At 42.4% G+C, this 26,751-nt stretch overlaps 1 protein-coding gene across 1 annotated transcript; it reads right to left on the bottom strand.

Moving 5' to 3' along the window:
• Positions 1–1,079: 1,079 nt before the first annotated feature.
• Positions 1,080–11,367, bottom strand: CASS4 (Cas scaffold protein family member 4). The gene is made up of 6 exons (XM_032198526.1): positions 10,843–11,367; positions 7,742–7,846; positions 6,582–6,728; positions 3,444–4,769; positions 2,559–2,618; positions 1,080–1,847 (listed from the first exon to the last, which is right to left on the bottom strand). Exons 1-6 carry the CDS (start codon positions 11,287–11,289, stop codon positions 1,434–1,436), a joined length of 2,499 nt encoding a protein of 832 aa, XP_032054417.1. The 5' UTR covers positions 11,290–11,367; the 3' UTR covers positions 1,080–1,433.
• Positions 11,368–26,751: the final 15,384 nt, after the last annotated feature.

Here is a 26,751-nt window from a genome sequence, read left to right as displayed (position 1 = left end):
AGGCCGTCGGAAGCTACCACAGCGCCCAGCGGGGGGGCGCCCCAACCGCGGTTGCCTTCACTCCCCCTCTTAGCGCAGCAGCAACTGTCTTTTTCTATTTATTTATTCTTTTATTTAATTAATTAGTGAGCAAATGCAGGCAGAACGCCCGCTCCGGAGGATTTACGGCCACAGCAGGCGTTTCCAAACTCGTAACACCCCCCCCCCCCGGTGCTGAGAGGACGCTTCCCGCGCCGCTGTGAGGGGTCGGGCTGAGGGGGGCAGAGCCCCGCAAAATGGCGGCGCTGCGGGGCGGGGCGAGGGGGTGGGGGCGGTGCCGTGAGGGACTGGCTCTGCCCCGCGGGCACGAGTGGAGGCTGGAGGCAGCTGTAGAAACACAGGGCTTGAGCCCGCGTCAGGGCAAACGTGCAGATAGACCCGAAAGGCCCGGCCTTCACATTTCAGATAGAACTTCACAATAAATTAATCAGGAAAAATAAAAAGGAGCCGGGCACAGAAGCGGTCCGCAGGGGCAGTTACTGGGCGTACAGCACGGCGCAGCGCTGAGGCGCCACACCAGCTCTGCCCAAGTGTGAGGTGTGCGCCCACAGCACGACCCAAACACCATCAGCATTGCCCGTGTGCTGGAGGTGCTCGTCCAAAGCTTCAGTATTTACCGACCGAAACCACCTTGCTCCATATTTACTGACTGAAACCACCTTGCTCTGAGGCAGAGCAGCAGGAACAGCTCCTTGTGTCTGTACCCGGCAAGGCAGAGCCCCCAGCTTCCTGTCAGTGCTCAGACAGCCCGCTGGAACATTTCTGATTAATATCTATACCATACAGATCTCATCCTGTAACACACATTTTTACATTAAACAGCTGCAAAGCTAATTCTTCGGATACTTTTTTCCACCCCAATTTTTTGGGGTGGAAATTACAAGATCTGAGTCAAGTGCTCTAGAAACGATGATGGGTACACATAGCAATATGACAACTTACACAACAGTGTGTTTAAATTTAAAGACAGACTTTACATACCCAAATAGAAAAACAAAAAAAGTAGGAAAATATATTTATCTGTATAGAAAAAAAAATAATAATAAAAAAAAATCAGATAATAAAATTTGCTCGAATACACAGCAAACATCTCTGCCCCAACAGTAAGATAACACTTCTAGACAGTGTCTGAACAGCGGAGGAGAAAGTACAAATTCAATATTACAAATCCTCTCTGTCTGCTATTGTGTGGGTCTTCACCTGCTAAATGAGCATCAGTACCTGAGAGAGGACAACCTGGTAGGAATACTTGGGGAGGACAAAGTTGGCAGCACTGAGCTTCTTGCACTCCCCTTGGTTCCTACACAAAGGGAGCAAGGAGAACTCTAATAATGAAGAGATTCAAGTTTTCACCACTGTTCTAAAAAATAAAAAATAAAATCATGAAGCATCTTTCATTCCATCATTGCTCTAAACTGCTGTGTATATTTATACAGCTCATCATTTTGATTCTGAAGTTCCCTCATTGCATCTGCATTTGGATATTGTATTGCAGCGTTTTTGGTGGCAAGAGCCAGGTTCTTCAAGAGGCTGCAAAACCGGCTGCTGCTATGGAGAATGTCATTCCGAGCATCTCTTTCTTGAGTTTCCTGGCAGAGAGAATCCACTATCTTCTGACCTACCATGATGATCAATTTGCTGTGGGATATAAAGACTTCAGGTGGCTGGTTATTGCTCAGACTATTATTAAATACAGCAATTGCCTTTTGAAGTGCACCAAAACACAGCCTACAATGTTCTGGAAGAGCTATTTTCTTTGCAGGCTCTTGCTTGCTTTGAATTACATTCTTTTTTGAAGATGGCAAGACCTAGAAAAGGGATAAAAAAAGTAATTAGAGTCAGTTTGGGGTCACACTGGTTATTTCTTTATTTGTTCTAGTCTGTATTCGTTGCATGTTTCTTCACGTACAAGTTCTTTTAGTTAACGGGCTCCAAATTGCCCCATCCCCAGCCCAGAATATTTTTGGAATAATTTTTCTTTCTACAAAGTACTGTGCTTCATAATGCTGTTTTCTCCCAATTACCTGTTCCCTAAACAGATTTCACTGAACGCAATTTTAGTAATGGATAGCACACAAAGTACTGTAGTTAAATATCAATCCTTTGTAGAGTCTGGACTTCAAGCTCTTGGGCAAAACACAGACTTGATTTTTAATGGTACTGTCTTCATGAGGGTTATGAATAATTAAAAATGTACTATAATGGGAATCAGTCTTTATAACAGTGCATTACAAGATATTTTGAAGTACAACCTTTCACAGCCTTATCCCAAATGATGTGCACAGGCAAATAGATAAAGAACAGTATGACTTTAGTTCATTATATTTGAGGAAAATATTTTGCATAGTTTTTCAGCACTTATTTGAAGAACTAGTTATGGGAAAATGAACTATGAGAAAATAACTAGATCTTTATGTATAGATATGTGCTTCCAAACACAAATTATTTTGAATTTTAGCAAGCACAGAAATAAAGAACTACAAGTCCTTTTATGTAATAGTTTTGAAAGTCAGAAATACCTTTGGTTTTGAATCTGTACTCTTCTTTGACACTTCTTTACCTGAAATGATTTTCTGTGCCTGTTAAAAATCAAAGTGAAAGCAAAATTGAAATAGTTTGCATAAAATATGTGAGTATAAATATGTTTTTCCACTTACTTCAGGAGAAGTAACATGAAATCTGTTTGCTTCATGTTATGGACTACAATGATAAATGTATTGGAACCAACTGCAGTTTTTTCTACTAAAATATTAGTGTCAGGATCCTGCAAGGTCTAAGACTGAAATCAGCTTCAACAAAACAAAACATTTCTTATATTCCAAGGACAAGTCAGCATTTCTTTGTAAAACCAATAAAGAGGAAGATTCTTAGCAGGCATTTCAGTAATTATAAGAAAAATAATTCTAACAAATGACCATTTCTATTCTAAGAAGCTTGATAATTTAGAGTTTAGTTTGGTGAGTCAAAATTTTCTACAAAAGCCTAATACATTTCAAGTTAGAAAGTCAGCATTTCTCGTATAATGATTTTCAGAGCCAACAAATGGAATGTACAGGCAAGAAAGCAACCACTAGTCTAAAGAGAAGAAAAAAGTTGTGAACTCCTAGCTAAATATATATATATATATATATATATATATATATATATATATATATATATATATTAAGTCTCTCAAATTTATTTAAACAGACAAGCTAAAAATCTCCTCTCACTGTTGTCTTTCTATGTGGGCAAATTCCCTAATGCCAGTTCTCTTCATTACTTAAAATTATTGGTCACTGCACCTGTGCCATCAAAAAGTAGTTGTGCAAACTGAAGTTTGCTCTGATGCAAAGATAAAATAGTGCTAATGACTTAATGCCTATAAAAAATCAAGAATATGTGTAAAATCGTATCATGCTAACCTGTAGTTGAACATATTCACAGTCCTCAATATCATCGTCTTTTGTTTTCTCTTGGGAGACCTGACTTTGGCTCGGCTTGTCGTGAGCATTTCTTTGAAGCGATTCTATTTCTATTCTTCTTGGCACTGGGATTTGTTTTGCCATTTTATATTCTGGGCTCACATTTGATTGCTTCATTTCTTGCTCCTTCTCACTCTTTCTGAAGAGAAGTTTTCCATTGGCAATGATGATGGATACAAATCGCTTGATATCATCTGGAATTGTGCGAGCTACCATAACAAAGCGATCAAGATCATCTGGGCTGTTCTGAGGCTTCCTGAGGACCAAAGCCTCCAGTGACCAGTTGCAGTTGTTTAGAGCTTCTCTTGTTTCTGTTAAGATTTTGAATGAGTTGATAAGAATTTCCAGCTGTTTTTTAATTCTGGTCTGAAGATTATTATCAGTGATGTAGGAGGCATTTACCTTTATGCCTCGAGCAAAGGCCAAGAATTCTCTGAGTGATACTTTTATGTGATCAACTGCCCTATGAATTTCTTCAATGTTTTTCTCCAGGTGTTCTTGTAATCTCCACTTACTACTCACAAAAATCATTAAGCTAGCAACTGAGCTGGATACACCATGCTGCAGTCTAGTCAGTGTCTCTATGGCTACATCAAGATCCAGTTTAATTTCTTTGACAGGCTCTTCTGATGATGACATAAACTCAGCAGAAGAGTCTGAGAACTTAGAGACAGTGCTGCTTCTGCTGTCCGCATTAGGAACAGATAATCTGTCGTGTTCTAGTTTGGTGTCTCTTGAGCTTTGGACTGGAACACGGTATGCCTGGTTTCCAGAACTGTTGTTGGGTTTTTCCCTCTCTTTATTGGACTGCAAAGTGTTGGGCAAACCTTTAGGAATATCATAAACGTTCTCTTCAGAAGTCTGGTTCTCTGCCTTTGGATCCAGGTGACTTGGGGGTGCCTCACAGCTACCGTTTTGTGGCAAAAGGAGCATGTCCCTTGGGGGTGGAATATCATAAAGAGGGGCATCTGGAAACACTAATTTCCGTTGTGTTGGTGGAATATCGTATAATTGTGGATTCACACCTTTGGCTTCAGTACTTGTTGGTGCCTTGTACCTGGCTGGGGGTATATCGTATAGCACCTGGTTCTCCAAGGAAGGGCCAGAAGGGCTGTGTTCTAATCCCATTTTTTCAGGTGAAACTGGAATATCATAAATCCATTGTGACTTTCGAGGGTTTGGCAACGTATTGTAGTGGCCCCAGCACTTTTTCTGAGATCCCTTCCCTGAAGCATCGGTTTCTCTTTTGGGAGGCACATCATACAACTGCAACAGAGCACACAGGATTTATAAGCATTTTTTTTAAACAAAACAAAACAAAACCAAAACAAACAACAATAACAACAACAATAAAAAAAAGAATTATTGGAGTGTGCAAATGTATGTGACTCCAGTAATGTCAATGGAATCGTACCATAAAAAGTCTAACCCATAGTATTTATTTCCTTTCTAAAATGCACAGGCTGCACATGTGGAGGTTAAAATATTTCGAGCACTACTGATTAAGTCACACAGCAGTATCCCCAGCCAGTGAAATCTGTGGTATCTTCCTTGGCGTGGGACACTTTCATTTCATAATTTTCTGAAATGACTATAAGAAAAGCTAAATATTAGCTTATTAGTAGGAAACATTAGACACTCAGCTTTACAGAGTGAAGCAGGTAACATTTTATTAACCTCTGTATAAGAAAACACTTGATTTTTCAGTATCCCCACCCACATTCGTATGCATACATTGACAAACAGAAGCCACCAATAGGCAGAACTAACCATTGTCAAAAAGCTTCAGTGAGTTTAATTTTTTTTACTTGATGGGTTTTACTAAGATGTCTATAGATCTCATTCAATGCCTTAAAAAGATGCGTGCACAGCTGAAATCTGTGAAATTGAAAATGCACACATAAGGCCACTTCTTGTGTGAGAACATCCAAACTAATACTAAGAGACACTTTGGAATAGATCATATGTAAATGCCTTACAAGCACAAAGCACAAGTGGGAAGGAGTGGAGGAGCTACAGGTGTGTGTCACAACAAGAAACAACTGAAGGTACCACTACATAATAAAAACTTTAGAAAGAACTGGCCAGGTCCTCTGCAGAAAATGTGCATGAGAAAGGGAGCGCAGACAAGGGTGTTTTAGACCAAAGCCAGCATTTTTTAAGTTTCCCCATGAAGAAGAATTCTAAGAAAAAATTCATTTTGGAAGCAATGATAAACTGCGTCTCCAAAAGGAAATCTGCTCCAGGCTGTTGCAGCTGGTTGGCATGGTTGTTAATAGCCATGAAGATGCCAGGAATGCCAGCTTCAATGAGCACTTGCTCATATGCCAAGGTCTCCATTTTATTTTCACTGGGGAAACCACACTCTCTTCAAGTCTGGCTTCTCCAGCTGCGGTGCAGCCATGAACCTATGGCACTTCTCTTTAAGCCCACAAAACGATGAAGCCTCCAGTTTCCTGTCCTGGGCTGGTCTGCCCTGGAACCCTTCGCCAACCCTAGAAGTGTCCATGCACACGTGCTAGGGAACCTGTCAAAATTGTCTCGGATCCTAAAACTGTTCAGGAAAACTGAAATATTTGGCATTCAGCTAATAAAGAGTTTCCATTGAGGCATTTCCTGTTGTGAAATTTCAGATCAGCCCTTTCTTCAAGGAGGGTGCTCCTCAAACAGTGAGGAGGAGACAGGATGCTTGCCCTACACCTCAATACCGCCCCCAAAACCAAGGGTGCTGCTCTCCCAGATGGAATGGCAGGAGTGCCGCATGCAAGGGGAAGAGTTTGTTTCTCTCTGCTTGAATACTACAAATAATCCGACACTCGCTAATGCACAGTATTGAATTTGCTTTTCACACTGTCATAAAAAGAAGAGGTAGTCCTTGTCCTGGTAGGCATCCTGACTATCCAGGAGTCAGGCTGTATTCGTCCTTTTGATATGAAGGACAAAGGACTGCACTGAAGATGTGGTCTTATCCCCATTACCCTCACCTACAAACATGCTCAGGGGGAAGTTTAGCACACACACCCTATATCCCAGTAGTAAAAGAAGACTGTTCTCTCATGCCCAATGAACCTTACTTACATTGGCCACTGGCGAGTCTCTGTGATTAACACCTCCTGTCTTTTCTGGGCTGGATGGGATGTTGTAAAGCTGCTGCTCTTCTTGGAAGCACTCGGTGGATCTGAGCAGCACAGAGCCCTTTCGTACTGTGGGCGGAGTGGCAGCGCTCTGGCCAAAGGGAAAAGCAAAGAGGTTGGCTTCAATCCTCGCTAGAGCCCACTGAAGACTCTGCTGGTATCCAAAGGCTTTCAGATCATACAGTTTGGATCAAGGCTTGATCTGCTGGAGAGCTGCTGAAGTGCTTGTCTGCAGAGCTGGACAGGACGGGGATGAGCACTAGGTGGTGCAAGGCAGCTGTCACCTGCAGCCTGGTGCTGGTGCTGAGCAGGGATCACCTCATTAATACAAAGCGGGTAAAACAAACCCACTTTGTTACAGCTTGGTACTAAGTGAATTCAGGTGAGCTGAACCCTGCACTGCCAGCTGGTACCAGGGGGTGTGAGGTTCCTGTGACTTGCTGCGATCCTGCACGCCCCGCTTTGCATGGTGGGCAGCGAGATGGGGCTGGGACACACTGCAGAGATGCAGGGGGAATGGTGACATTTGCTCTCCACAGAGACAGGTTATCAAGAGGAAGATCATGAACCAGGATGCTCCAGTGGAAGACCTGATCAGCATGTTGTCTTTCCTCTGAATGAACTGGGGTTACATGATCTCATCCCTTGTATTTCGCTGCCCAGAGGGTGGGTGGTGTGGGTGACATTTAGGCTTTTTGTACATGCACCACAGACATTTTGCAAACATCCTGAAATCTTCCTAGGCAAGAGACACAAAGACAAAGCCCCTTTCCTGATGGATAAACCAAAGCAGAGAGGCTGGCCGCTCTGGTACTGGGAATTCACCTGTGGAAGAGTACCCTAGAACTCAGTGACAGTAAAACTAAAAGTGTTTGTTAGAAACATAACCATGTTTAAGATGCATTAATCTAAAGTGTTTAACAGATTCAAAAGAGAACTGCTTTATGCTTTGAACTTCCCCAAAAATACATGGTTTTCTGCCAAATTTTGCAAAAAGCCAACAGGGAAATTCTAGAATTGAACCTTAAACCTTCAGCTATGTTTCTGAGAGGAGGGAGGCAGAACAAGGTCCCAGCTGCATGGGGGGACCACAGCAGGACTTACCTGTGTGAACAGGGACTCACGGCGCTGCGTGGAGGGAACGTTGTACACCTCACTTCTGATGTTTGGGACTGAAGCCCGGGATGCTCTTGGGAGAGTAAACAGGTGCTTAGAAGGGAAGAAAAACAAATAATGAGGGAACTGCAGTCAGCAGTAGGCTCAGGACATCTTTGAAAACTCAACTAGCTGAATAGGCCGCTTATAGAGAGCTCTTAAGTGATTAAAAACCTTCCAGCTTTTCACTTATGGTGATAGAGAGGAGCTAAACTTACAAGCAGGCCTCATACTTTTTCCTTCACCTTCATTTCTGCTTTCTTTCAAATAAGTACGGGCACATACAATTCAAAGAATCTGCGTGATTAGCCAAGGGAGGGGAAGGATTTGGAGAAAAATCAAGCTTCTGCTATCACTTAAATCTTACTGCCCAAAAGCAGAACCACTAAAAAAAGAAAGCAAGGGAATTTCTACTTCTTCACTCTCAGAGAGCCATTAGGTCAGGCCGTATTTAGCAGGAGTAATGGCAGCAAAAAGATACAAGCTGAGGTGCATTATTCTGTAATTTCAAGGGATTTATTCATTTGGAAGGAGAAAACATAATTACCTTGATGTCCTGTCCAGCTCTTTAAACAGAAGTCTGATATGGGAATTACATTATTGAGGCCAATTACAAACTAATTCCCCTGTTTGCTTAAAACACTGTTTTAAGAGCTATGACCAGGTCTGTGGGACAATTAGTTAAGATGCCAAAATATGAATGATGGGAAAGATCTTTTCATCAGCCTCAGAAACAGAGTTTTGTTCATTCAGCATGGTTTAGCCTGGGTCTCCATGCCTGCTTTACAGAGAGGATTACAAACTACTGACCCACAGAAACGCTGCTGGAGATGAGGCATTAAAACAAACTGTGTAATATCAGAATTAATGTAATATTCTCCATCATATAATAGTCGCAGCAACTAAATCTAGGGGAAACGTGGTAGGGCAACAAGACTCCAGGTTCATAGCTGCTTGTTCTGTCTTTGTGAAAGCTCTTTGCTCCTATCTAAAGAAAAGGTGAACACGGATCCCCTCAGTGCTCTACAGCATGAGCCACCTTGCTTGCAAAACAGCACTAACTGGCATTTTCATGTGGAAAAAGTCTATTCAGTATACAGTAGAGGAAACATCTTACTATAAAATGATTTGTTCTCCTTAACTGATAACACTTTTAGTCACATGGAAGAAGATGCCCTAAGCTCTGGGAAACATTTTTGTATAGAGTGAAAGCATACAGCCTTTGAGAGGTTTTGTTTTGTTTTATTGCTTTCAATCATCTCCCTCAAAGACTTACAGTGGCTTTACCCAGCTGTTCAGGGAACAGCTGAGTATGCCAGGAGCTTTGCCAGTTGTCCTGTAGGATCTACCCAGGGCAGTCCAGGATGCTGTGGTGCATCTGTGTGCAGCTTGTGACCGCCAAGGTACAGTTGTTGTAACAACAGCTGTGATGCTGTGCAGGAGACAGCTCAGGCAAAGCTGAACTTCTAGATAATAAAAGCAGGTTAGGGCTTTTCTTTTCCCTTTCTCCTTTCCCTGGTAGGGTAAGCAAGGCACGTATAATGAAATTACAGATATAGGAAAAGCCAACGATCTCTAATATTGGGCCATGCACTTGAATAGAGAAAAAGATGACAACTTCAGGGCCTGATTTGCTGGTACAATGTGGAAAACCTGGACTGATCTCACTTCAGTTTGCAAATGTCTTGCCTTCTTTAGGGTTATGAACACAGAGAAATCAGACCACAGCAACCACACAAGGGTCTTTTGGAGCCATTTCCCTGTTTGAGCTTGCCTTTATGGTAGGTGTGTATGAGGTCTGGGTGTGCAGCTGAAGTACTGAAAATGGAGATTTCAGTCACTAGAGATGCACTGAATTTGTCCATTTTCCAGCACCCATTTGCTACAAAGAAGAGACCAGCACCTCTGGTCCTGTAGCTTGCCTCCAACACAGCAGGAGGAAAGCTGGCCAGCTGAGTCCCATAATCAGATGCTCATTAAACAGCCTGAAAGGCTATACAGTTCAGGGCTGAACGTCTTTCCTTTGCCAATTAACATTTCTAATGTGGTTTTCACACACAGAATAAAGAACTACCCTGGGCTGAAGAGCTCATGGGACCCAACAAAAGCTTGCACTTGAACTCCCTCCACACCTGCTCTATTTATCTTTTATTATAGAAGACTCCCAATTAATTTTATGCTGAAGAAAGCTCAAGTTTTTGATGTTAAGATGCTTTATGTGACATTTAACAAAATTTCACTTTAACAAAACTTACATGTTTCATCTGAATGCCAAATGAAAGAAACAGGGAGAAAGAAAAAGCCAGGCCAGCAGTTGTAATGAAATCCTGGAAAAATGGGTTGCAGTTCCCCCTAACCAGGGGTGCTGGTAACTGCTCTCATCCCACATACCCTGGTCACTGTCTCAGCAGCAGTAAAAACAGGCTGGGAGAGAAACTGATTGAGGCCCCATTCACTGTTGAACAACCCCGTGTTCTTCAGCATGTCTAAAGTAGGCGCTTCTGCTTTGTGCAAGGGTAATGACAACCTTGAACAGCCAAAAAGAGAGACAGCAGCACTCTGAGAAACTACATCAAAGCCAGCAGTCTCAAACGACAATTTGTTTATTAGGAATCATCTTCCTGTGCAGATGATTGCAAAGACCCCTTCATGTGCCAGAGGACACTGGATAGATGCATGCTGTATACAGCCAGGGGAGAAAGCTCTGTGTCTTGTTTAACTTTGGGACGGGTTTGTAAATCATTTCTAGATTCCCCCAAACAAACTGTATATTCTGTACTTCCTGCTGTACTTTACAGCTGCCTTAAACTGTCAAAAACAGTGAGACACTACAGAATATGGAGACTCATATACTGCCCAGATCAGCCTTTCTCCCATAATGCTATAAATTGTGAGACTTTATGGGAATTTCCTAAACACCATTTATTTGAACGACTTCGCTGCAAATTCCCCTGGATTTTTCAGGCCAATAGCCATTATTATTTCCCTTCGCCTAGGATTACTTTAATTACAACAACCTTTACTACTTTACTAGCCACTGATACTCTTACCTGGCGCGTTGAGCTTTGGGTCCGTTCATTGAGCAGCTGCGCAGCCAAGGCCGGTACCTGATATATCCCTTGGGCAGGCAGAGTGCAGGCCCTAGCTGGTGGTTTCACCCACCCCTCCATCTTCTCGTACGTAGAGGATGCCACAGGAAGCTTGGGGACTGAGGGGACTTGGTAGATGTTCTGTTGGCCTGCTGGTGGCTCTGGGACATCGCCGTGGGTGGAAGGAGGCAGTGGAAGGGCCTGAGTGCCAGGCAGGAGCTGGAGGCGGTTGGCAGGAGCCAGGCCCTGCCTGCCATGGAGGGAACATTTCCACCAGCCCTCACTGCCGATGACATTTTGGTCAAGAACTGTCAGGATGTCTCCTTTGCGGAAGGCCAGCTCATCCGAGCACTCCGCTTTGTTGTCATAAAGCGCCTTTGCCAAGGTGTTCTGGAGAGAGAAAGCCATGGCGTTGTGCTGTTATGTTACGCTGATAGAAACGTTGTGCTAGTTCCCAGTTTGGTGTTCATCTCCGCTTTAATTTCAATTAAGTATAAAAACTGGTGGGCTGCAATTAAAGAATGTTTCTCAGCATTGGTTTCAGAGTGTTAAATGTTTTCTAGCATCTGTCTACTATGTTGTGCAGCAATAGCATAATGCTGCTATGCGCTTCTTCATCACTGTGCCTACCGAGGCTCTTGAAAGCAGAGCCAACATTTATTGCTTGGATTTTATGAACACCATGCTATGAAAAATAGGTGGTTTCCCCCCACTGGCATTCTGTGGATTCTTTGTCAGAAGTCAGAGGAAATGCATCACCCAACTAAAAATAAAACTTGCCCTCCCTGACCGCTACCTCATTTATCTGAAGCCTTCAGATGCACATGAAAAAGGTTAACTGTTTCTTACCTGAAAAAAGAAGCAAACACACACACTACTTATTTTCCCTCAAACTTATTTTTTCTTTTCAAAGCCTTATGAAGACAGACCTCTCACTAACATCAACGCTGAGGAGTTTAATACATGTCCATTGGTAATGCCAGTGGCAGGAAAGCTGCCGCAGACGCAACCTCCAGCTGGATCCTTGTCAACCCCAACCTGGGGAGCTGGATTCTACCAATTCAGAGAATCCCAGGCTAACAATTTATGTGACACTTTAGCTAAGGGAGAAAAATCCAACTTTGTGCAGGTGACACCAAATGAATTGATCTCCCTGATAGCTGGTAAGTCTTTGAGGCAGAGCAGTGCATCCATAAACTTATCTTCAGGCAAGAACACCTGAAACAGTGACCATGCTCCTCTCCATCACACAGACATCACCGTACATTGAAGACCAAAGTATTTAGTATTTTTCAACATCTTCAGACAGCGCTTTTATTGTTTATTTGTTAAATATAGAGGAATCCGAGGAAGAATAGTATAAGCAGCTTGCCTAAGATCACAGAAATGAGGCAGCAAATACTCCTATTTTTTAAGTTTCTTCACCACAGGACTGCCATATCCATCTCAGCTGAAGCCTATATATGTGATGATTGTGTTTTATTTTTAGCATATTTATATTGGGTATGTTTACTCATTACAAGACAGGAGAGTGAAAGCAGTTGCAAGAGGTAGCTTTATTAGCCAGGTGCATTTGTGCAGTGGGTAGAAAGAACGGTGATGTAGTGCTTTTTAATACAACATACCATTTGTTTGCAGCTTTAAAATGCGACTGACTGCTTCCCACTGGCTGTTCCAGCATTAATTTCTTATCAGAAAGTGCAAGTAATGTCCAAAAAGATAGTACCCAAATAGGAAACATGATGCCTTGTATTTTTATGCAGAGCATTTGCTGTAAAGAAACAGCTGGTTTGGAGCAGCAGCAGAAAGCCCATTTGCCAGCTCAGCTGATGAAAGTATCTTGTTGTTAGCAGCACACATTTCTTTGTGAGAATGACCATGAACAATGGTCTTTTCACGATACATGGACTGGTCCATCAGCAGCTGTCAGAGACAGACAACTGTCCCATTTTCCTTGTGGTGTAGTCTGATTAAAGTAGTTTTGCCATGAACACGGTAGCCCACTTTCTATTTGGGCAGTGCCAAATGCTCTGAACCACCCATGCTGAAGCCAGGCTGTCAGAAATCTCATCACAGAGTGCAGCCCAGGGTGGGCTTGGGCTTCACATGCTGTTACAAGTGAAAGGAGAATAAAAACAAAACAAATGGAAAACAAAAACAAACACAACCACACTTGACCCCCCTTCCCCTGCCTCATCTGACTTTTCCTACTGTTCAACAACACTTCTAGACGTGGCTTGACATTTAGCCTCTTTTTGCTGGGCACTCTACAGATGCTGAAGGACAGAGCCTCTTAATAATGTGCCAAGAAGATGCGTATAGGAACAGAGGAATTCCATCCCCTTTGTGCAGACAGACAGCTGAAGTACAAAGAACTTTATCCAAGGTCAGGCAGGACACTGGTGGCAGAGCCAGGGCATCTGAACTCAGGAACTGATCTCCTCTCTAATGCATTATTCAACAAAACCTTTCTTCCAAGTTCCACTGAAACAAAGAGGAAATTTGGATTGCAGTATAGTTTTAGAAGTCCAAATGTCAACATTTTCCAACTAGTTCTTTCTTGTGGAAGTAGCATACTGAGCCCAATTCATTAATTAACCTGTGTGTGAAGTTACTCAAGTCTAATTTCAAATTGTGTTTCTTTTACAGTAAGCGTGCTGATTTTTACTAGGTCAGAATTTGGCCCGTACACACCAGTGAGAATTTCTGTTTGCATCTAGGCTGCAACCTAGGTTATGAGAGTGAGGAGGTACTCTTCCCATCAGTGACACTTCAACAACATTCAAACATGACTGCAACAAATATTAGCAAGAGCAATTATTCCAACTGTCCTCTTATCTCTCTTCCTAGACATTGCCAAGTCTGCTTCCGTTGCCAAATGAATGAATCAAGAGAACAGCCCGGTCAGCATGAGCAACACGGGAGTCTGAACTCCATTCAACAGCAAAGGTGTTCCACAGAAGCATCACAACTCAGCTGACCAACACTTCATTTAGCAAAGTCAGATGAATATATTCAGTAACAACCCCAGTGAATGAGGAGTTACATTTTAAACTTACTGCATGGAAATCAAACCTTTTCAACACAGGGATCTCTTTACTTGAAGCACACTGCCCACTCCTTTGATTTTGTCAACAGACAATGTGCAAACACCCAAGATGAGACACAGTTCAGAACAGAACAGAGTGGTTCAAATTTTGAAAGCCAGCCCTTGATTTGTAGAGATCAAATTAGGGAGTACAGGCTCACATCAGTTGGCAACATGGATTTCAAAGGCTCCTGGGCATTATCTCAATTGCAAGCCAACCAGGAGACTGGAAGAAGAAAGAAAAAAAAAAAAAAAAAAAAAAAAAAAAAAAAAGTAGAAGGAAGCTTTGGAAACATCCAACTGAGCTGGAACAACAAGCCTGTTCTCTTAGATCTCCTTGTATCCCATCCACAAGGCTGGAACCTGGGAAAATTAAGACTTTGAATAGAGAATCAATGGAGACAAGCACCAAGCTCTAGACTATAGAACATGATTGATTTGGGTGACTGTCAGACTTCTGCTGGCCAGCTGAGTTGTCAGAGATGAAAATGAAATGGAAAAGCTCTTTCACCTAAGGCAATGCAAAATCAAATTTCACATTTCATGGTATAGGTTCAGTGTGATAGTTTGAGAGCAAGTCTTCTCCATTCATTCTCAGTTTCAGTATAAGTGCATATATTGTATAACTCTATTTCAAGAAGGGCAGAGAAACTCAGGTATTTTAATGAATATTTCTTCTCCTTTTGCCTTGGAACTAGTCTCTGAAGGAGTTTTATAAAAGATAAAGATAGGTAAGAATATTAGTAATTTGTAACCACCAAACTAAAGGAAGGTCCTAGGCAAAACTCTTTCAAAGTAATCTTCTATTTGCATCTTCATCTCACACTGCAATAGCAAAAACAAGAAAACCAAACCACAAAACACACAACCACCTTCTTCCTTTAAGCAGACTCTTCTGCCTGCTCTGTGTCCACAACCTGGCATAAAGCTACTGCAACATGTAGTAAATCCAACCCAAGCAGCACCACACCATGCCACTGAAGTAACATAATTTCTGCTGAACACTCACCACCAAGAAATCAGAAGAAGGAACAACTTCACAATGTGAAAAACCAACAGGTCAAACAGGTCTGCCTTCATATCTTGCCCTTTGTTGCCCTTTGCTCCTCTGCTTACAGGAGTAGTAAGTCCCCTTTATTGCTTCCTTTCTGAATGTTCTGGTTACTTACCAGCCTCTCAGGATCTGGTGGTATGGAAACTGTGTAAGCTTTGTAAGCTCTTTGGAGTCCCAGCTATGGCTTCAATGTGTATGAGCCCAGGATGCTGAAACAACTGCTGTAGATCAGCCTAATATTGGCAAAATAAAATGCAACAAGCTCCCAGCAATGCCTAGCATCACAGGTGCTGATGTGTTTAACTGTTTTATGGGATATGCATACAGGAAAGCATTGAGCTAGCTCACTTGGGTCCTGGAAAGTGCTGTAGCTCTGGCAGCAGAGAGCACGCTAAGCATTAGCTGCTTTTCCTTGGAGCTTGAGGCGGTGCTGAACTCCTCAGCACTAGAAAAACTTACAACAGCAGCTAAGCTGGGTCAGTTATTAAAGCCAAACTGTTTCTGCACATGTTCCACTGAATTTAAATCCTCAGCAATGCTCCCACAGGGAAGGTACAGTCACACCAAGTAAACCAAAGCTCTGCAAGGCTGGGTAAGGAACTTGCCCTCGCCGTTCCCTTCCCAGTGCCCAGGCCCCAGCCAGCCCCGCAGCTCAGCATCCTTCGGGCTCCATCTGCTCACATTATGACACAGAGGGAGTTACTGAGCAGCTGCTGGATGCCAGAATTCTTCCAAATCGCTCATTTATTGAGACACTTATTATTGAGAAGCTGTCCTAGCCAATTGATTTTGTGATTGCAATAACAGTGGGAGCAATTCCATGGATAAAAGTTAAGGTTATGTTTATAGCAGGTGAGCGTCTGATCCAACAGCACATCTAGCAAAGTATAACAAGCATGTCCAGGGTTTTGTGGAATGAGGTCATTTGTAGTGCAGGCTCTGCCTTATCTAATGCGAGGTTATTTCTCAGAAATCAGGCCCTATCTGCACTTTCAGCTGCCTAGGACATATGTGCAGAATCACTGTGGCAGCCCCTTTCTGTCATGTAAGCAGAAACATTTCTGACCTGCCATTAACTATAAACAAGCCTCGCATTCCCAGGATCACAGAGACCTTATGGGATGCTTAGATAGGAGGAAGCTGTGCTTCGGGGCCAGTGGGATCTGCATTTTTTCTGTATTACCAGAGGAGCGGAAATGGGCTGTCTAACACTGTCATCCACAAAATGCCATCTCGGGCCAGCTGTGTGTAGTTCTTCGTTATTTTATGAAGTCTCGTTAATGTGCCCTTGCAGTGCCCAGCATGTAATAAGCTCTAAAGCAATGTAGATGAGATCAAAGTGTTTTTCTTCTTCAGCGTTTGTTGCTTCTTCCCCATCATCCCATAACCAGCCCCAAAAAAACACCCACAGACCTACTGTAAGATAAAGAACATCTTAAAAACCAGTGTATCACCACATGAGAAAGCACCTTGGCAGACAGCGCTGCTACTCTTCCTGCTCACTAAGCACGTTTTAACAAGATGACGGTAGAGCACAGATCTAGAAAACAGAGCTTGCATCCTCTGCAACCTTTTCTAAGTTGTTGCTCTCCCCCATACGGAGCCTGTGACCTTGTAACTGCAACGCGGATCAGTCACGTATATTGAGCCAACTGTAGTGAATAACTTTGCTGTATAACACCTCTGGTGACATGGGTTCGGCTAAATTAGGTGTGAAGAAAAATTCTTGTGTACCTGGAAGTGCACCTACTTCTACTGAATTTCTGATCAATTCATCTAATTCAAGATTGCAGTAGGAACTCTCCCTTCTAGTTGGATTTTTTGCATCTCTATAGTTTGTATGTCCTTATCCCGCTCCCACTACAGAACAACACTTGAGAGCCTTCAGAATGAAAACTGTTAACTCCTGCTTGTTAATACAGAAAGGGAAAAAAATGAAGAGCCAGTAAAGCTGGTAATTGTACAAAATTGTACAGTTCTATGGGAAACAATTCCTATAGCCTCAGAATTGGAGTACTCACATAGGCTGGCATCTGTGCTCTATATATAGGATGAATGTCTGTGCTAAGGCAAAAAAAAAAAAAAAAAAAAAAAAAACCCAACCCACAATGTGAGAACATCATAAAATATTTACTGTTACTAAGCAATCCTGACCGCCTTCTTACCCCAGTCTGTACCTTCAGCCGATAGCAATATGAAACACAGAACACATGCAAACATTGCTGGAAAAAATCCTTCACAATTATCAAACAGTCATTTTAGCTGCTTACCTGCAGGTCTGCTAAAATCATTTCTGTACTCCCTTCCCCCTCAGTTCTCATTTGGAAACTCCAGTACTACTACATAGTGTTTTCTGTGATCCATAGGTACTACAGTCCTGATGGTATTTTCATCTTCAATTAAAAAAAAAGAAAATTTTCATCTATTTTCTTAAATTTGCCTCTTAAAAAAAAACCTATTGAGATAATTTAAACAAAATAATTTTTATTGTGGAAGCTTCTCTTGTGGATGAACACAAACATTTTTCCAACTTCTGTAGCTGCATTTTACACTTCAAAAAGTCTGTAAGTTCTTTTACTGCAGAAAAAAGGGACTTAAGTATTTGAGGAGAAGGAAGAGACCATTCAAGGCAGTGGGCTGTGTTTGCTATACAGCTATGTTCATGCCTCAGTGACACCCTCTGACATGTTTACAGAACCATTTCCAGTTAATCTCTTCACCTCTGAACAAAGCTGAAGAAATAAACATTCCCCTTGCCCTGCTAGCTGGGAACGTGCTTCCCAAATAAGTCCCTTTCAAAGGGTAGGCCAATTTAGTCAATTTAAGTTTTACCCAAGTCAGTTAATTGCAGACAGAGCTCACATGTTCAACATATGCAGGAGAAGCACTTGCATTAAGCATTCACATCTCTCTTTACATGCACAAGGCCTCCTTCTGGGTGCGGGGTTTGTATGGCCCTGTTGATGGGCAACATCATCTGCGGCTTGCAGAACCCGCTTCTACCTTTGTTTATTTCAGAAAATAAGACTGTTCTTGTTATGCAGAGTTTCAGATCTTTTTGTATGAGCAAGGAATGAATCAATATCAGGGCTTGCTTTTATTGCCTGTTCAACGGGTTACTTGATTTTTGGAGGGTGGAAACATACTGATCATCAGGTTTTAAGTCCTGAATGGTCAAATCAGTTTTTGATAAAATAAAGAACTGATTTTTTAGAAATGTAGATGGAAACTTCTGCAGAGTCACATTTAATCAGTCAAGCAGTGGTGGGAATTAAAGGCCAGCTCTGTTAATTTCCCCCAACCACTCTTTCCTCCACAAGTGTTGCTAATCAAAGCCTGGCTGTATTAAAACCAACTGACACACGCCCACCCTCTTGCATGCAATCAGGACTTCATTCCCACTCAGTGTTTTCACATGGGCTCTCATGCCCACATTAAAGGAAAAACAAACTGCTGTTTCCTGATATTTCAAAAAGTGTGTATATATCTGGTTTTTGTTTCCTCCTACTATCCAAAGGCTTTTGCTCCAGTTAATATACTTTTTGTGCTTTTCTAAACCTTTTAGTATCCTAACTCATTTTACTACAGGATTTATTTCCAAACATGGGCTTAAAAACATAGCAAGTACTTCTAAGCAAAGAGCAGCTTAACAGCAATTCTTTGGAGCTGGGTCCATGCTGTTCTCTGCCCTCCCAGGGAACAGGCAAGAAATTCCTAAGATAAGTTGTCTGGAACAAAAGAAAAATTATTCATTTGCAGGGACTGTTGTATTTCCTTCCTCCTGAGTGCACAAGGGTGATGGGATGCCACCCCTGCACCCTGCATGACTTTCAGCAGGTTCTGGGATTCTAGTGATGCCATGAAGGCAGCAGAAGTGATGGAGGCTCCAGGAGGCTGCTCTCAGTGATTCTTAATGCAACACTGCAACTCCCAAGTGCTCCGGCTTCCTCCATCTCCCTCATCGAAATGATCTGCCCCAAAATTACAATTCCTCTTGTTTTTCTGATCCGAAACAACCCTTTTGGACAAAATTTAATTTCTCTGAAGTTTTAACTTTCCTCCGCGAAGAGAAGAGGTGGATTTCCACCAGCCCTGATGACTGGGGCACAGCACCACTCCCGTGCAGCAGCTGCACGTTGCTGCCACGCTGTCATTAACTTGGGGCATGTGGGGACCGCGGAGGTCCCTGCCCTGAGTCGCAGCTGCCAGGGATCAGCTGTAACATCAGACTGAAAGATTCATTTAGCCTCACAGCCAAATAAATTTTGCTTAGCACAAAGGAAGCTAAAGCTGTCTGCATGTGCACGGCTCTGAAGTCTGGGACAAAACACTTACATATAATTGTGAATGGGATTCGTTCCATCCACTTACTCCCCCATTCTCCCAGAACAAAGCAGTATTTCCTAAAAATGAATACAACCACCATCCCTTTCCTCTTCTGAGCTTCAGTTCTCTTTGCAGAAGATCTGTAGGACGTGGTCAATCCCAGTCCTAGAGAGCACAGCCTTTCCCATACTCACATGACAGGCATTCAAATGACCTTACATTTCTTCATCTGAGTGACTCAAGCTGTTAAAATATTTTCTTTATTCATATCCTAGTAATTGGTATCAGATTGACATCAAGAATACAGCATCCTCTTTCTTGGGGGGTAAAACTGAAACTGTTGTTATTTATACACGTTATTTCCAATCAAATGAGGAAGGCAAAGGGCATCCTCATAGCCAACCAGTGTCACTCACTATAACTTTATAGTAAGGCACATTACTGCCTAATATTCGTGGTACAAAACCTCACCCTTCTGAGACATACTGTTCTTTAAAAAAAAAGAAAAAAAAAGGTTTTTTTCCTCATTTAAATTCAGATTGTGTTTTAAAATATAAGACCTTGTATTTTGTTAGTAACTCATTTACAAGATCAACAGCGTGCTTTGAGAAGCAGCCCAGGCAGATCCAGGTCTAATGCCAGACACACATTCGTTACAACTGAGATAAACAACGCAGTTAAATTCATTGCAACAGAAATAAAATAATCTAGTACTTACGTTGACCTTCATTCTGTTGTCTCCTATTTCCCTGTTACTCCATCACCTAAAACAGGAGGCTGTGATCTCTCCCAGCCCTTTCTCTCCCCGTCCAGCTTGGCAGAGCAGGCGGGAGTCCTCTGGGGGCTGGCTGGAAGCCTGGAAAGCAAATGCTCAGCCTCCCTCCACCTACCGCTGCCTTTGCTGGGAGCTCAGGAGGAGAGCAGCTATTGGGAATGAAGGGAGTTAATTACGTAGCAAAATTATCTCCGTGGTGCAATTGGCTTGCAGCTGCTGATGTTAATGAGGGCCTGCTACAGGACACCCAGATGTCCCTCTTGCAGAGTCCCCCTGGAATTACCTTTTCTGTTTTACGAGGGCGGTGGAGATGAACCAGAAAGTGATTTTATGGAATTTTGCAGCATCATTTTTTACTGCTGTTGTATTGTATTAAAAAAATAAATAAATTATGAACCTTGCAATATTAATGTTTCTCACAAACTGAACAGATCTTCTTTGTAGTTATGGAAATCACTGCAAAACAATCACTTTCTCACAAAGCACAAAACCTGAGGAGGAGAGCTAAACATTAACTGTGGGTGAAAGGTTTTGTTTATTTGATTACTAAAAATTGTTTAATGTTGTTCAACAATATTTGCTATATACAATTTTTCATAGTTGCTATTTGCTTAGCAGGAGCTCCGTCCAGGTTATTCTCATGCAAATGAGCAGATTTCATTGATTTGTGCTTGTTAATATCTTTCTGAGCTTCAAAGCTTTTCACACTTTTACTAATTTTGCTTTGTGTTCACTGCTTTTTCTCTGGCTACAGCCTTTTCCTTCCTCTTTCCACATCAGCTTTAAGATGAAATTAGATACTCACTCCCACATCCACAATCACTGAGCTCAGACGCAATGCATCTTACACGCTAAATGTTGAATTGAAAATGCTTTCTCAACAAAATCCACACCTTTGGGCTCAGGCTTGGAACAGACAAGCTGTTGTCCAAATGAGAGAGAATTGTCAACACAACTCATTTGAATGCTTTCGGGGTCTTTCTTTCCTCCTTTCCTTCTTGCCGCCAGCCTTTTTATTAGCCTGAACACCCCACTTCATGCAGAAGATAAAGAACAGGCGCTCATTTTCTACCCAGGAATTTCCAAGGTGCCACCAGCGTTTGAGGTGTTCCAGAAACACAAGTAACAGCACTGCCACAAAACTGCCTTCACGTACGATTAACTGTTCTCTTGAGTTAATCCCAGGCAGGATCCTCGGTGTGCTGGGACAGGGATACCCCAAGGGACTGTGGCTGCGGGTGACCCACGCTGGGGCAGTCGGGGAGCAGAGGCAGGGACCACCGCACCCCAGCCCCAACCTCCTGCGCTGAGAGGGGCTGGGGGAACAAATCTGCCAAAAACAAGGCACTTTGAGATTGAGAAGGGGGAGAAGAGGTGTTTACGTAAGTGCTTGCTTAATTGTCTGTGGGTTTTGTCTTTCCCAATACCCAGCCAAATCTGTGATTAGAAGTGTGGCTAATTGGCAATAAATTAAATGATGCAAAAATTCCCTGTGTTGAAGCTGTTTTGCCCATGGCAGAACTAAAGTTTTACCTCTAGGATTTCCCCCAGGAAGGCGGGCATTGAGTCCTCCTCCTCCTGACTGCTTCCCTGAGAGTAGCCCAAAATGTACTACCCCAGGCCCAGAAAAATGGAGACTTTACCATTCTCTCTTGTATTTCCTCTTGGCTGTTTAAATAACTCCCTGCTCAATGTATTAGCTGTGGCCTGAAGCATGTCTTTGCTCCATGATGGAGTCCAGGTGGGTGGCAGCAGGCATCTTAGGGGCTGGGGGTATCCCTGTTCCCAGGTGCAGAGGAGCTCGCAGAAACAAGCATTCACTCATGCGCTTGTTTGTGGGAAAGACAGGAATATATAAACTGAGTGTTTTGGAAGGAGAGGAAAATATCAGATCAACTTAATGCATGCTAAAGAAATGCTCCTGTTTTTCTTTTGGCAGCAGCACAGAAAACGTTGTCCAGCAGTGAGAGAGCTATTTCCCAAGCACAGGCTGTCATGCTAATGTGCTTTAAATTGCACCAAGATGTGCAACATTTCCTGTGCGGACTGTCACAGGTGCAACAAGGAAGAAATAACATCATTTCTCTGGGTGTGAACTTAGACTGAACTCATTTTCAGAAGCGGTTTTCCATGTGGAGATGGAAGAGCTGGGGCACAGCAGTAATGGCAAAGCATCGCCTGTCATGGGAAAGCTACTGATGGGACTTCAAGAAATCCAGGTAGTAGGAAAAACATCTTTTGATTTTCAGTACTGAGCATAGCATTCAGATATTATTACGAGCGGTACAGGGAGGATACTCCCTCCTAAATGATTCATAAATGATACAGCAGAAAGAAATTTGTCTTTTTCTAGTTACTATTGTCCCTGAATTTGGCTGGGCATAGTGTTGCTGTTTCTAAGGTCCTTGGACTAGAACTGGAAACCAGCTTGCTACCATTAAATTTATTTAGCCATCAGCAAGCCATTTAGAAAACCCGAAAATAGCATTCCCCGAAATAGACGCTCTCTTTATATAGATGTCCTGCATCAGGTTCTGATGATGAGGATTGCCCTCTTACATTTACATGTCTCAATGGAAAATTTGGAGTGCCACAAATGGCTCATCGAGATAGTACTAACCTCCCCCACACAGCCAGTTTTGTATCAAATTTCCAGGCAGCAGTTTCTTTACAGTAAATATTGAGACCAGGGTGAAAAGAGTAATTCCATTACAGTGCTTATTAGACTCACAGACAGTAGGATAATCAAGGCATTGAATTAGGAATTGAGACTTCTGCATTCTCTAACCTTTACAGCTGCAGCAGGCTGTTTTATCTCTCTATACATGTATAAAAATATATATGTTAGGTACAATTTGAATATATAAGTAAATATGGAAAACCTCATAAACTAGCTTCAGTCTTTCAAAAGAAACAGAGATATTTTAAACCTTTTCCTGTTTTACATGTAATGTAGGGAAATTATCTATCATGCAATTGTTCATCTGGAGTATCCCCATAAGTCTCAAACAACATAACAGCGTACCAAACTTTATTACAGAACAACAAGAAGACAGATGGAACCTTGTGGTTATATATTTATTATTTCACAAGTGAGCTTATTTACAGGTATTTGCTGTTGGGAATCCTGCTTTATGTGGAGTGCTCCTCAAGAAGACAATTCTTCCAGTTAATGGTTTTGTCACAACAAAAAGCACAGAGACATTAGGTACGTTATCATCCTAAGAGCCCTCCCTTGTCCCTCAGGATGAGAATACCAAACACATCCAACATCACCTAGCATAACGTTGAATTCAAATGTCAAACCCTACTCTAGAACACATATATTTTAATTATGTGCTTTACTCAAATAAAAACCAAAAACAACAACAACAAACAAAACAAAACAACAACAAAAACAAAACAGACATACCTTTGCAGTTCTGTTGCTGCTGATGTTTTTATCCATAGTTGTCATTCACCAGCAGTGTCACTTGGAGCAATACAGATAATTACCGCGGGGAGAAGAGCCGTCAGCTTTGCTCAGTCACTGTGTGCCAGGAACTACATCTCAAGAAAAGACATCTGACAGCTCTACCCTTAAAAGCACTTAGGAATGTGTGCAAAAGATTCTTGTCAAAGACAGTTTTTGCCACAGCAGATAAGATTGAAAAGAAGAAAACAGAGCAGAAAAACCCTATTAGCGCTCAGAACTGAGAGACAAGTCTGTCTGCAAGTGGAATTTTCCTTGATCACTCTGTCACCAACTTGTCGCAATTAACCACAGTCAGAAGTCTCACCCTTCTTTTTTGCTACATGTTCCTGTATTTCCTCTTTTAGAAATGCAATGAATACAAGAGTACTACGTACCACAAGAGGCTGCACAGTGCTGGATGGAAATAAGACTGCCACAGTCCTATCAATCCAGGATTTCTAAGCCAGTATTTTACATGCTTTCCGAAGCTGTCTTGTCATCTAAGGCACCGTTTTTGATATCTATGAAGGAGCTTGTGAAAATCGTATATATTCCCATACATACTAGGGGGTGAATTATATGTGGAAGACTTCTCCTAGCTGCACTAAGGCTTAAATATACACAGAAAGCAAATGCACAGGCTTCAGCTCGTCCCGATGCCTTGGTCAGCGAGCAGAGCAGTTTTGCTGCAGCATTTGTAGGGCCTGTTCCAGCCACACGGACAACTTCCTATCCCAAGCTGCAATTTTCTCAACTAATTCTCCTTAATTACATTTTGTCATTTTTCTCCTGGGATTCAGTCTCTCACGGCAGCCTCTGTGTCCAGGAAATGAGGGATATTTCTCTGAGACCACTCTGCCCTCTTAAGCAGAAAGTTTGAAATCTGTCTTAATGGGTAGCAAGTGAGCCAAATTCCAGCAGTGCCCCTTTAGGAACAAGCTTCCCTGGATCCCTGGGCCAGTTACTGACTGCCAAGTCAGGGTGCCAAGGAGTGCTGGCAGGCCAAGCTACAAACCCACGATTAAGATCTGTCTCCAGAGCTGCTTGGCTTCTGGCTAGGCACAGCTCACTGGCCTAACGCATTAGCTGCGGCATTACCTCACCACGTTTTCACGATGAATTCTTCTGAGCCACTTACACACCAGATGCATCCAACTGACTTTCAGGCAGGTGACGGAGACTTCCTTGAGAAAACAAATCCCGAGCATGACCGTGCTTCTGTGAGCGGAGGAGCGCCGCGGGATGTAGCTACTGGGAGTACAGACCGCGAAACTGGGGGAGGGCAAGCAGCTTCTCTGGAATTTGTTGATTAATAGAGGAACTGATATTCATTTCAAGCCACTCCTGTGTGAAGAGTAGGTGAATTCTGGTTGTATTTCCCTGCCTACTTTCAAGCCAGTGCTCCAACTGTCACAGGCAGTTTGAAGCTCCCCCTTTCTAAGGGCTTCCCAAGTGAAACAGACTGTCATCAGCTAGCAGCACTGCCTCCTGCCTCAGCTGGGCTGCTACGATTATGATTAGAGATTACCTCCTGTAATGCAAGGATTAAAGAGATCAAACCCTGAATGCATGGTAAGGCATTCCTTTGCCAAAGGAGGATTGCCTAAACTGTGAGAATGAGGAAACTGATGTTTGCTGGTCAACGAGTCTCACCAGTGGAGTCTAAGTTGCCTTCCAATGGAAGATCCCTTTTTCCTGGAAGGGCATGAGGTCACTGCTGCCTCTTTGGCATGTGCTTGAACCCATGGCAACTCATAATCTTGAGCAAGCATCTGGTTTTGCAAAAGCTTGTTTATACATTTGCTTCCTCTTTTTTTCCTGGAAGCAAAGCTGCCTTTAAGCTTTAAGGAGCAAAGAGCTTAAACTGGGATAATTACCCAGTTTGTTAGCCTCAGATAGACTCTGGAAGGTCCTAAAAACAGAGCTTCTGAAAAACAAAGGTGCAGGGTTAGCTCGTTACTGTACTTGCGCAGGCAGCTGTCTCTTCACTTTCTACAGAATACTAAGGAGCACTTAGCTGTACCAGGAGAAAGCTTCCTACAGTCCCCAAGTCCTTTCCCACCATATCTCATGGTACCCCCCTATGGAATCCCACTGAGCTGCTTAAGAAAGAAATGCAGACAGTGGAAGAGATGTTTTGGTAAAACAGCCAGAAATAGATGTTTTCTTCCATACAAGAGGTGTACCAAGCTTGCTATCTATTACCATGGACAAAACAGTGGCAAGGATGCTCCCTTCACCAGCTGCGTTAGTCCGAAAGCATGAGACTCGCTTAACACTAGTTTGACTATATCAAGGAAAAACAATTCCAAAACAGGCCCCCAGGAAATCAAACATAGTTGCAAGGCTGGGTTGTAACCTTCATTAAGATAAACAGCTGTTCTGAAGCTGTTAGTAATATGCATGATTGACACCATCACATCTGTCTACTCTTGAGAGCAGTGGTGAGTTCAGCAAAAAACACTTGTATGATTATATCACTTAAGAGTAGGCAGAGCTTTAGAAACTGTCTTCCTAAAGCTCATCCTGAAAACAACCCAAATATTGGAACATATAATTTTTTTTTTTCCTCCCAGCTGCATTAACAGAAGCATAGAACACAAGGATAACAACAAACAGCATCTTTGAGAAGGTAGTTTCTCTGGATACAGCTCTGAACAAGTCTGCTTGTAGGCAAGCTTAATTTGCCTCATCAATTTTACTCAAATTTCAGTACACTAAAAACAATCCTCTCCTTGCATTAGAGAAAATATTCCAGTAGGCAAGAGAAGGTAGATGTGTTATCCTCCCTAACCTACATTCTCTGTACCCTCACTACCCCTGAACTTTTGATAGTGGTTCCTCAGGCTAAACATGCTTAACCTTACTTCCTTGCTATTGGTTCAGCTGCTCACAGGCTCCCCAAACTCGAATTAGGTTCAGGTCACCTGCCTTTTCATATAGTTATACTGTGCATTCATGACTCCAATTATCTGAAGATAAAAAAAAAAACAAACTTATTTTTATTCAGGTAGAGGACATCCTATTTCCTCTAAAGCCTGTACATTTTTTTTCTTTGTATTTTGTCATCCTAGATCTACATTGCTCTCTGAACCCCTTCAAAATCTCTTGTATTTTTCAAACCATCTTCATAAGTAATGGAACAAGGTAACTAATTTGGCAAAGAATTTACT

Source organism: Aythya fuligula, chromosome 16 (genome assembly GCF_009819795.1).
Source record: "Aythya fuligula isolate bAytFul2 chromosome 16, bAytFul2.pri, whole genome shotgun sequence".
Taxonomy (NCBI): Eukaryota; Metazoa; Chordata; class Aves; order Anseriformes; family Anatidae; genus Aythya; species Aythya fuligula.
This window is presented reverse-complemented; position numbering and strand designations above follow the sequence as displayed.